The sequence below is a fragment of the Palaemon carinicauda genome, chromosome 17 (genome assembly GCF_036898095.1).
Source record: "Palaemon carinicauda isolate YSFRI2023 chromosome 17, ASM3689809v2, whole genome shotgun sequence".
Lineage (NCBI taxonomy): Eukaryota > Metazoa > Arthropoda > Malacostraca > Decapoda > Palaemonidae > Palaemon > Palaemon carinicauda.
This window is the reverse complement of record NC_090741.1, coordinates 32,933,332-32,945,831: the sequence shown is the minus strand read 5'-3', so window position 1 is coordinate 32,945,831 and position 12,500 is coordinate 32,933,332. Positions and strand designations below refer to the sequence as shown.

General features: G+C 34.1%; 1 protein-coding gene and 1 long non-coding RNA gene across 2 annotated transcripts in view; both read left to right on the top strand.

Moving 5' to 3' along the window:
• Positions 1–9,295, top strand: part of LOC137656653 (protein TRC8 homolog) — a 23,915-nt gene extending 14,620 nt beyond the window's left edge. The window contains exon 4 of the mRNA XM_068390824.1: positions 8,453–9,295. Coding sequence (XP_068246925.1) covers positions 8,453–9,151 — 699 coding nt within the window. The 3' untranslated portion in view covers positions 9,152–9,295. The remainder of the gene's footprint in view (positions 1–8,452) is intronic.
• Positions 9,296–10,160: 865 nt separating this feature from the next.
• LOC137656655 (uncharacterized) lies at positions 10,161–11,156 on the top strand. Its single transcript, XR_011047000.1, has 2 exons — positions 10,161–10,232; positions 10,448–11,156. It is a non-coding gene; the product is annotated as an uncharacterized lncRNA (long non-coding RNA).
• The last annotated feature ends 1,344 nt before the right edge of the window (positions 11,157–12,500 follow it).

Sequence of the window (12,500 nt, the reverse complement as noted above, 5' to 3'; positions counted from 1 at the left end):
GCATTTTTAAATCTTTTGTTTTTTCCTGGAGATAAAACAAGAAATTGAATGATAAAATCGTTTGACAGGAATGAACTGTCACTGCTTCCCACAGGGGAGGGGCAAACTAAGGCTCCAGTATATCTCTTTCTCACGCCGTCAGACTCGAACAACTTAATCCCCGTCAGTGACAAGACCTTTCATTACACCATAGTACAGTCATTTATGTCTGGACTGTAGATCGATCACAAATACAGTTGCAACTACGCTAGTGATATATACAGTATGTATATATATATATATATATATATATATATATATATATATATATATATATATATATATATATATGTGTGTGTGTGTGTGTGTATATATATATATATATATATATATATATATATATATATATATATATATATATACATATATTAATATTTATTTACAACTAATTTTCTACTTTTTTTTAATTTTTACATTAACGGCCCCGCGCCTACATACCAGAACACCCTCTCTCTCTCTCTCTCTCTCTCTCTCTCTCTCTCTCTCTCTCTCTCTCTCTCCTTGTCTACCAAAGCAGTTTGTTAATTCTCTTATTGATAATACAAGACAAGAGAATAGACGAAATGTTAATCAAATTCTCATTATATTTTTCCCAATTTTTCGTTGTAATTAAACAGTGACAACAACAAGTCATGAATATAGACGCAGAGCTGTTAGAGAATTAATTTTAAAAAGGCAAAACCTCTTGATACGAGAGCGAACTAAAATAATTGGACATGGGTAGTCCATTTAATGATAATGACTGATAATAGATGGACATACAAGAGAAATAAAGTGGTTCCCTAGAGATTATAAAAGAAGCAGGAGAAGGAAGAGAAGACGATGGGTTGACGAACTTATAAAATTTGCAAGTATAAAAGGGCATAGAAAGACAATAAACAGACGCAAAGTGAAAGGACATGTTGAGGCCGTTGTTCCCTAGTTGACTAGTTACGGCCGAGCAAACACACACACACACACACACACACACACATATATATATATATATATATATATATATATATATATATATATATATATATATATATATATATATGTATATATATATGTATGTATATATATATATATATATATATATATATATATATATATATATATATATATATATATATATATATATATATATATACATATATATATATATATATATATATATATATATATATATATATATATGTTTAAATATATATATGTATATATATACATATATATATATAAATATATATATATATATATATATATATATATATATATATATATATATATATATATATATATATATATGAAAAACTAAACCATAGATAGAAACAAAATAACATCTACACATAGAAATATGTATCGCCATAGAAAAATGTAAAAAGTAATAATTCCATTGGAAAAATCATATGCATATTACATCATTACTTATTAATATCTAAAATAAATTCTTCAGAAAAAGTACTCGAGAAATGTGGTTTTCCGAGACGTATTTCTGGTATGTGTTTCCAACGGCTCCGATTTCAATTCGTACCCGGAATGGATTGTTCTAATCCCAAACCTAATAAGATTTCTGTCGAAACCATCTGTTATTTCAAAGCGGTTTGCTATAATCCTCGATTGTCCTTCGCCCGAGTTCGATCACCAAGTGCACTGCAGGTGTTACTTAACAATAAAAGTAATAATTGTCTTTTTATTTTTCAATATAGTCGCAACTTTTCCTTCAAACTCAAAACCGAGAGTTGAACGTCTTCAGAACTTATCGAATCAAATTCATGAATAAAGTCACGTAGTTTATTATTATTATTATTATTATTATTATTATTATTATTATTATTATTATTATTATTATTATTATTATTATTATTATTATTATTATGAGTTACTGAGGTTTTTTGAAACGAGAGATGATAATTTTTCGCAGGTCCTAAACGGCTTCAGAAGAAAATTTCCTCGGATCTCCAAATTGCTTCAGAAGAAATAGCCATAAACTTAGTTTGGAGCTCTGAATGACTTCAGAAAAAAATCTCAGACAACTTTGGAAGAATACTTTCCCGGATTTCCAAATGGCTTCAGAAGAAATATCCACAGACTTAGACTTTCGTTATGAATGACCACGGAACAAAATCCCAGAATGGTTTCGGAAGAATACTTTCCGGATTTCTAAATAAATTCAGAAGAAATAGCCATAAACTTAGTATGGCGTTCTGAATGACTTTGGAACAATATCTCTGAATGACTTCGAAAGGAAATTTTCTCGGATCTCCAAATGGCTTCAGAAGAAATAGCCGTTCACTTAGCGTGAAGTTCTGAATGTTTGATTGATTGATTTGAGTTTTTCTGGCATCCTGACATCTAGGGTCATTGACGCGAAACTTCTGAGTGACTAAAGAACAGAATCTTCCCGGGGATCTCTGAACAACAATTCAAGAAAATTTTCCTGGATATCCAAAAGTCTTCAAAAAACATTGCCGTAGTCTTAGCGTGGAGTTCTGAATGAATTCAGAACAGAATATTCCAGGAGCAGTTCTTAACAGTTCGGCTTCGAACTCCAAATGACTTCTGAAGACCTCATCTCCAATTTTTTTTCAAAGGAAGCTTGCAACACCTCTTACGATCTTTATATAGATATATATGCTTACGCAGTGAACATTTTTATGCAGTTATTAACCATTTTTCGAATACCACTGGGAGGAAAATCTGTCTTAACTCACAGAGTTACAACTATAATATCAACTGGAGACTCTTCAAAACACTTTCATCTACATATGGTTTTGTAAGGTATCGCTGAAGTTGATGAGCACAGAAGATCATAAAGTACGCACCGTGAAGGATCCTTGCTTGGGCGTTTGAAACAATGTCATATACTTGGACACTTAGAAAAGCTACGAAACTTTATATTGGTGCAAAGACGGATTGCGGAAAAGGAGGACTGAGGCAGAAAGATTCAACTGAGCGGCATTGGTAAATATACTCTATTGCTCGTCGTTTACTTTGGAATGATGGTATGTCTGCAGAGAAATAGATGGTATTTTTGTCTCTGCCCCTCGCTCTGATGGGTCAAGACAAGAATATCATTTATTTGTCTGAGAAATCTAACGAACTGAAGACACACATCAATGAAATTTTTCTCGAAATCTATAAGGAACCTGACGAACTAAGGAAAAAAACTAGAGAAATAGAAGAGACAAAAGAGAACAATGATAAAGAGCCTTTAAACGAAAAGGTCAGATAGCCTCTAATACAAGAAGTAAGGCAACATAAATATTGGACAAAGAGATTTTAATGTTAGAGGTAAGGTGCTTAAAATAGAGGTAATAAACCTCTAATGCTAAAAGTATGGCACATAGAAATAAGAGGTCAAAAAAACGTAAGAGGTCAAAAAAAACCCTAATGCTAGAAGTACATCACCTCGAAATAAGAGGTCAAAGAGCCTCTAATGCTAAAAGTATGACACCTCGAAATAAGAGGTCAAACATCCTCAGAGGCTAGAAGTAAGGCACCTCAAAATAAAAGGTCAAAGAACCTCTAATGATAGAAGTGTGACACCTCAAAATAAGAGGTCAAAGAACTTCTAATGCTAGGAGTGTGACACCTTGGAATAAAAGGTCAAAGAACCTCTAATGCTAGAGGTTTGACACCTCGAAATAAAAAGTCAAAGAACCCCAAATGGTAGACGTATGGCACCTGGAAATAAGAGGTTATAGAACCTCTAATGCTAGAAGTATGACACCTTGAAATAAGAGGTCCAAAAAACTCTAATGCTAGAAGTATGACACCAAGAAATAAGAAGTCAAAGAACGTCTAATACCATAAGATTGCCACCTTGAAATAAGAAGGCAAAGAAGCTCTAATGTAGTATGACACCTCGAAATAAGAGATCAAAGAAACTCTAATGCTAGAAGTATGACACCCCGAAATACGAAGTCAAAGAACCTCTAATGCTGAAAGAATGACATATCGATATAAGAGGTAAAAAAAACCTCTAATGCTATAATTATACCACATAGAAATAGAGGTCAAAGAACTACTGATGCTAAAAGTATGGCACATACAAATAAGTCAAAAAATCTCTAATGCTAGAAGTGTGACACCTCGGAATAAGAGGTCAAAGAACCTCTAATGCTAGAAGTATGACACCTCGGAATTAGAGGTAAAAAAACCTCTAATGCTAGAAATATCTTTTTTTCTTTGTCTGCATCTTTTCCCACTTCTATGTGGGGTCAATGTTTCTGGTCAGCTTTCTCCATCTACCTCTGTCCTACACTTCATCACCGGTTAATCCCTTTGATCGAAGGTCATCCTTGATACAGTCCATTCACTTTCGCTTTGGTCTCCCTCTCCTTCTCGTTCCCGGTACCTCCATTTCCATTATTCTTCTCCCAGTATACTGTTTATCTCTTCTTATGACATGACCATACCACCTGAGTCTACTTTTTTGGAACTTATCTGATAGTTTTCTAACTCATGTGGTACCCCTAATTACTTCATTCCGTATCTTACCTCTTCTTGTCACTCCACACATCCATCTCAAGATTCTCATCTCTGCCACAACTGTCCTGTGTACTTTACCTTTCAACTTAACCACTATTTTCCTATCACATAGTACTACACGCACTTTTTCCAGTTCTTCCCTCCTTCCTGTAATCTGTGGTTTATTTCTGCCCCCAGATTACCATCCTCTGCAACTGTTGATCCTAAATACTTGAAATTTTCAACTCTTTTCAATCTCTCTCCTTGTAAACTAATTTCCCCATTTTCCCAATTTATCAGTCTCAAATACTTTGTCTTTTTCCTGCTGATCTTTAATCCTCTATTTTCCATTTCTCTTCTCTACTCCGCCAGTTTCTCTTCTACAACCTCTCGCCTAGTGCTACACAGTAAAACATCATCAGCAAAAAGCATACACCAAGGAGACTGATCTCTAATACCTTGTGTTACTACATCCATGACCAGATCAAATGGGTAAGGGCTCAATGCAGACCCCTGATGTAGTCCCACATTTACTTGGAAACTTTCTGTTAGGCCTATACTGCTCTTAACATGTGCTTCTGCCCTCTCATACATATCTTGGGTGATTCTTACGTATTTCTTAGGGACTCCCTTTTCTCGCATACATCTCCACAGCCCCTGACGTGGTATTCGATCGCACGCCTTCTCCATGTCAATAAAGACCATATGTAATCCTTTCTGTTTCTCCCGATGTTTTTCTATTATCTGCCTCAAAGCAAATGCATCTACAGTCCCTCTTCCAAGTATGAATCCAAATTGTTCCTCACCAATTGTTGTTTCATCTCTGAGTCTCTTTTCAATGATCTTCTCCCATATTTTCATATTATGACTTATCAACTTTATGCCACATTCCTGGATGTCTCCCTTCCCCTTATAGATGGGAATGATTAGGCTCCTTCTTCATTCCTCTGGCATCTTTTCCTGATTGAAGATCTTTTGCGTCAGGTCCCACAAGATATCTATGCCTTCCTCTCCAAGACTCTTCCATACCTCTTCTGGTATGCAAGAAGTATGACAGCTCGAAATAAGAGGTCAAAAAGCCCCTGATGCTAGAAGGTTGTGGCGTGTTGGACGGAGATTATTTCATCTTATTCTTGGCCAACAAGTGGATTACAAGATGATTCCAATAGGTACGAGAAGAGTAACAACAGTGAGTGGAGGGTTTTAAAGGTTTAAAGGGCGCTCATGAATGGCAGAGGCAAGGAACAGTGGTAATGTCCTTTCAAGCAGGACAATGCTCTAGACACTGACCGTATATACATATGATCAGCGCTCAAGCCTCCTCTCCACCTAAGCTATGGCCAAGGAAGGCTAAGCAGTGGCTGTTGATTACTCAGCATAGAGACCTATAGACTCCCTAAACCCTCCATCCTTAGCTCATAAGGATGGTGAGGTTGCAGCGACCATAGGAACCAATGAGTCTGAGAGGGACTCGAACCCTAGTCTGCCGATGACATGTCAGGGACGTTACCACATAGGCCACGTACGAGCAAAGAAACGATGATCTTATTTACATATGTGAAAGTTGATGTTGATAGCAAAAGATAAAAGATAAAAGAGGTTGGAATATTACAGGTATTATTGAATAAATTATCTTTGGAAAACTGTTTTATTGTAATCTGGAATAAATGAGATCGAGTTATAATGAAGAAATATTACTCAGTTATCTCTTAAATAATGGTGATTTCATAAATGCATTTTGTCGAAATCTGAATTGTGAGATGCACGCTGAGAGAGAGAGAGAGAGAGAGAGAGAGAGAGAGAGAGAGAGAGAGAGAGAGAGAGAGAGAGAGAGAGAACTGTTTGATGCGATAGTCTTTTATGCTTTTTTTCTTAAATCTGGTCTTTTTTATTACTTTACTGAAATGTTATTTTAATTGTTCATTACCTTTCTTGTAGTTTATTTATTTCCTTATTACCTTTCCTCACCGGTCTAGTTTTTTCCCTGTTGGAGCCCTTGGGGTTATTGCACCCTACTTATCAAACTAGGGTTGTAGCCTAGCTGATAATAATAATAATAATAATAATAATAATAATAATAATAATAATAATGCCTTATCATTGTAGATGATGTTATGAAAATGAACATTAGACTACTTCAACCAGATTCTAAAAAAACATTTGCACAGATATATGTTAACATTGGATAGGTTACATGGGAATATTAACACAAATTCCTCAATTCGAATGTACAAATGTTGAAATGAAATATTTGTTTTGTTGTTTTTTTATATAACTTTATTTCTAAAGAAAATTTTTAAGACCGTTGCAAGGTATCAGGGACTAAAAGCAACTAATTATTGGTGAAATTATCTGTGAAGTTGATTTCGAAATTTTGAATTGTATTGAAATTACATTCGATCCACAAACACAACATTAAAGAAATTCATGATGATAATTTGGGCAACTGAATCCATCTTTAACTCTTTCTCTCACACAAAGAAACAGAGACCAGAGACAATTACTGGGAACCACATTCCTAAAACACCGAAATTGACCTGGATTAATTTTACGAAAAGAATTATTTTTTTTTTTTTTTTTTTTTTTGAGGGGGAGAGGAAGGGGGTTTGGATGCAAAAACCCTAACGAGTTTTTCATGGATTGTTTACATGTATAATTACAAACGCACTGAGATGTTTTATGCTGCTTTGATCAACGAGGGAAAAATTGGAGTCATACTAAAGATTCTGGAGGTCGGATTGGGAAGATTTTTCTTTTTTAGAATCGGCGGCGTAGAAAGAAAAAAAAAAAGAAACCTGATAAAGAGACTCCTAGGCTCTGCGATTATTCAAGGTCTCGCCTAGTGTAAAAAGGAAGATATATATATATATATATATATATATATATATATATATATATATATATATATATATATATATATATATATATATATATATATATATATATATATATATCTTCAAGTGTTCTAACATATGAGTCATCTATCCCTTGTCTTTGAGGGGCTTTCAATAATGCCGAAGTTTTGACAGTCAAATGCTTTCTGAAAGTCTACAAATGCCATTAGTTTATTAATTACATGTATAATGTCAGTGGTTAAATACCCACTTTTAAAGTCTGCATCTCATTTAATTAAAGTCTAGCAGTTTTTCTATTCGCCCTAGTATGATCTTTGTAAATATTCTGTATATTACAGAGAGTACACTTATTAGGCCGTAATTTTTCAGGTCTTTTGCGTCTCCTTTTTTGTGAATTAATATGATAATATTTCAAGCTGTAGGTATAGAGCATTCTTGCAGACATTTTGTGTAAAATTCAGACTGGTTTACTACTGTTAAATCTCCTCCATCTGTTATTAAATCAATTGTTGGGCCATCTTCTGCTGCTTTGCCTGTTTTCATGCCTTTTAATGCTATAATGGTTTCTTTACTTCTACTGTTACGTTTGGTACCGGCTCAGGTGTTTCATTATTTCTGTTGGCAAAGTAATTTCTTATATCTGTATTATGTAAGAGTGTATAGAAATCTTCTGCTATTTTATCACAAATCCAGAAGTTACAATATCATCTTAAAAGCTTAACAGGCTGGTTTCATATGAAACGATATAAGGCATAACTACATTTAGATTAAAACCTGAACTTGAGTCTGAGACTGCTCCTCTTAGCTAAAGTTTCCTTACACACACACAAGTGGCTAAACCAGGCGCCTTCACGTCACTAAAATAATTTCCGTCAATACCTATAGTTTTGAGAAGCGGTTGTGCTGGATTTGGTGTGGTGATAGCCTAAATCAGTTACCTATTTTAAGGGTTCTAGAACATCTATTGTTTACCAACCTTTACATATTCCCAATGAGTTTCCTACATGTTCATTCCCCCCGTAACGCCTCTCTGTTAGATTTACCTAATTGGGTTTATTTTTTTTCATAACTTTCGAGAATTCATGTAACATGACTCTCCCTCATTCCAGGAAATCATAGAACGGGAGGACTGGTCCATGTACGTGAACATCACTCGCTCTTCGAATGTCCATCACTTGGCTCTTTCTACCACTAAGATTGTTCTGGAATGGACCAAGGCTGTAACCTTCATCATCACTGTAGTCTTCATGCTGTTGGTTTTTGGCCTTGAGAAAGGTCTGAAAAATTACACGCCTACCGTCACCTACCTTCTCATTACAGGATTCTACTTTATTATGACAGAAAAAGTGTTCGTAGAAATGTTTTTCTCCTGGCTGGACTACAGAAAGTTTGACTACTTTGAAGGCATGGAAACCTTCTACTGCCCAGCTCTGCTGCTGGCGATGCAGATCACAATCTCTTTTCTGTTCCTCTTCCTTTGCTTCGTCTATGGGAACTTTAGACTGGTGGTCCTATCCAGCTTCACTAATGTGCGCGTCAAGTATCGTGAATTACAGGATAGGTACCTCATCCCACTGAGCAAGGAACTCTCAAAGCTCTCTTGTTATAGGATGGCGACGCCTTCAGAAATTAGAGGACATGATGATGTGTGTGCTGTCTGTCTAACAGCAATGAGCTGTGCACGAATTACGCCTTGTCAGCATTTTTTTCATGCAGACTGTTTGAGAAGGTGTCTAAAAGAATCTTATAAGTGTCCCATTTGTCAGTACGATCTATTCAAGTCACAATCCATCATCAGCGGGCAGTGACATGAGGAAAATACAATTAAGTATGTTATAGTACCAACTTACGCTGTACACATTCTACTGAGTGACATGTTACTTGTACTCTGATAATTTCAAATGAACAGATACTGTCATATAACTTTGTCTATAATAAATATATGATAACCATCTTCTTTTTCCAATACCAACTAGCGACAAAAGCTTTCTGTAAAAACTGTGAAACTAAAAGGAAGAAGGAATACTATAAGGATGAGTATCCACTACAAGTGTCTATGAGGTTTCTTTGATTTGCTCATTTGAGCGAAATATTCTTAGAGTCATAAATAAACTGCTGCCATATCAAAACATTGTTGCTTTTTCCTTCAAGAGAAATAAACCAATAAGAGAATATTGCTTTCGCTACCTTCAAAATGTCCCTTTTTAACATTCACTAATACATGAAATTTCGTTCAGAATTCAACAGAAAATAAATCACTATCTTAAAATTATATATATCTGGAAATATACACACTCACACACACACACATACACACACACATATATATACACACACACGCACACACACACACACACACACATATATATATATATATATATATATATATATATATATATATATATATATATATACACACATATATATATATATATATATATATATATATATATATATATATATATATATATATATATATATATACACACACACATATATATATATATATATATATATATATATATATATATATATATATATATATATATATATATATATAAAAACATGCGCGTCTTTTCCACTTACAGTATATGTATTAAAGCCTGGTAGATGACCTATCAGCAAAGCAAACGCATTGTTATAAAAAGGAAGTCGATGATTTTGCAATAATAGTTTTATTCTCACCGGCGTTAAGTTGTCTTTTACGAAATGAACCAAGAGAGTGATGGTTAAGGTTGTTATAAGTCCTGCCTTCCTCTCTTTAGAGTCCTTGATTTGGCATAGCTAAGGTTTCTCTGGATGCCTTGCCAGGACTACGGTTAGTTGGTGGTTGGCCGCGCGGTAACCGGTGTAACACCAGATCGAGAGCTTCAAGCGTTTGTTTAGTTGGTAAGTAAAGATATGCTTTAGTAGACTTTCGTTTGTGTCTAATACTTTGATATAGTGTGGTGTGTATTAGAGATGGTATTAGTTATTTTTGAATCTTGCATACTAAAAGTATTTCAAATACCAATGTCTCAACGTACAGGTTTGCTATTTCAATTTATAATGAGTTATTTTTTTTTTATCCTTGTTTTATCTTAACGAATTATTTGCACTTACAGGAAAGGAAAATCTTTGATCCCCTGAGTACCTGTTCGTTTTCAAGCTGATAATCCGGATGGTAATTAGGGATGGTGTTACCTGTATAATCTTTACACAGACTTGCATGTCGCTAAATACAACGCTGGAATCTGGTGAAGTATTTTTTAGTCTGAATTAAAAGGCAAGTATTATTTTATGGTTTGTTTTTTAACCCTGTTTGAAGCAAGCTAGTCCTCCCCGATTGGGGGCAGCGCCCCCAATCGTGGGAGGACGTTCCCTGTGGCACATTGTAGACCGTTGAAGGTCTACAGTGTGCTACAGGGAGGCTTGCTTCTAAACCCTTTAGTCTTAAGTTCAGTGAGTATTCAACTTTTTGTACGTTTATTTAGGTTCTGCAGTTTTCTCAAAGCCTGTTCATCATATAAGTTTAGAAAAGTCCTAAATTCTTTTTAAATTTAAACATTTAAGATTATTCCTTTTCCTATTCTTAAACTTAAAGTAAATGGACATATTCTTTGTACGAAATTGGTACTTTACCGTTACCATTTTACAGGCTTGATATATCGAAGTCATTTATGTAGAGATACCTAACTTTTAAAAGGAACATTTCTGATATTTGATACTTTTCAGATTGGATGGCGTGACTTCAGGATATGACGATTCAAGGTCAAATAAGATTTGTAGAAATGGAAAATAGTCAAGAACTTTGATAAATGCTTGAAAATTGTTGCTGGAAATCCCGTCTGGAGGTTGTTGGATTCTTGCTGGAAATGCTGACTAAAGATTCTCGATAAATATTTGGATAAAGACGGCCACTGCTATTTTGAATTTTGAGAACAGAGTTTTGTGCTGGATTATTAAGCTAATTATAATTTTAAGGCATTCCGGTAAATAGCCAATTTAACTTGCTTATAAGTTGGAATTGCTTAAAGATTAATATTAACGAGAGGTTTTGATAAACCAGATTGCTGAAAATCTTGCCGGGAATATTTGGCATTTCTAACAGTTAAAAAACTGGTAAGTTACCCTTGGAATGATATGTAAAATTTAGTAAATTTTGAGAAGCTTACCTTTAAGTGATTCATTTACTACAAGAGTTTTTTATGGTTGTCGTGTTTGCTTAATCTTTAAGCTATTAATCGTGTTTGAAATAATGGTAAATAAATTTTTTATTTTTGCTTTCAAAGTTTAAAATTCGCCTTCAAGGCTTTATGAATTTTTTAAAAATTTAGTTTAGCATATTTTCTATATAACTAAAATTCTGAATTTGAAATAATGGTAAGCAGGTTGTAGACTCTCGAAAGGGTTATAAGAACCTTATAGTTCTAAAAATAAAAACTAGTAATTACACAGTTATCTTTTAGCATTTTTTCTATATAACTAAACTTCTGACTTTAAAATAATGGTAAGCTGCATGTTGACTCTCAAAAGGGCTATAAGAACCTTATAGTTTTATGGCTAAAAACGGGTCATTACACTTAACTACTTTTAATGCTTTCAAATGAGGAATCCTTATTTCCTTCTTGTAAACCAGTGATTCATTGATTGAAAAATTACTGACTGGAGTTTCTCTTGAGCTAAACTGTGAAGCTTTGTTTATTTCACATATTTTAGCATTGCTATAATATACTGGAATTAGTCTGCTTGAAATTGGTGCAATGATGTTGCTGTACTTTGGGAAAATACTTGAACAATGGATTGAACCAGTTTCCTTACTGATACTGTCGAGAGCATTTATGTACTGTACGCATCGGTGTTGGTTAGAATCAACATGCATTGTCTTATTACGGTTTCTATCATGAGCTTAGCGTGAGAAAGAAGACAATCATGAGATGTGCAATAACGCCTCATGAAAGACAATCCTTGGATCGTTCAGATAAAAAGTATGAATGATTAAACTGTTCATGCCGCTCGATCAGTTCATCGGAAACGATAAAAATCTGCGCAAATTTCCCTCATACACTTCAGTTTTATCGTAACGATTTATCTGATCAGTCTAGGGATTACATATATATATATATATATATATATATATATATATATATATATATATATATATATATATATATATAT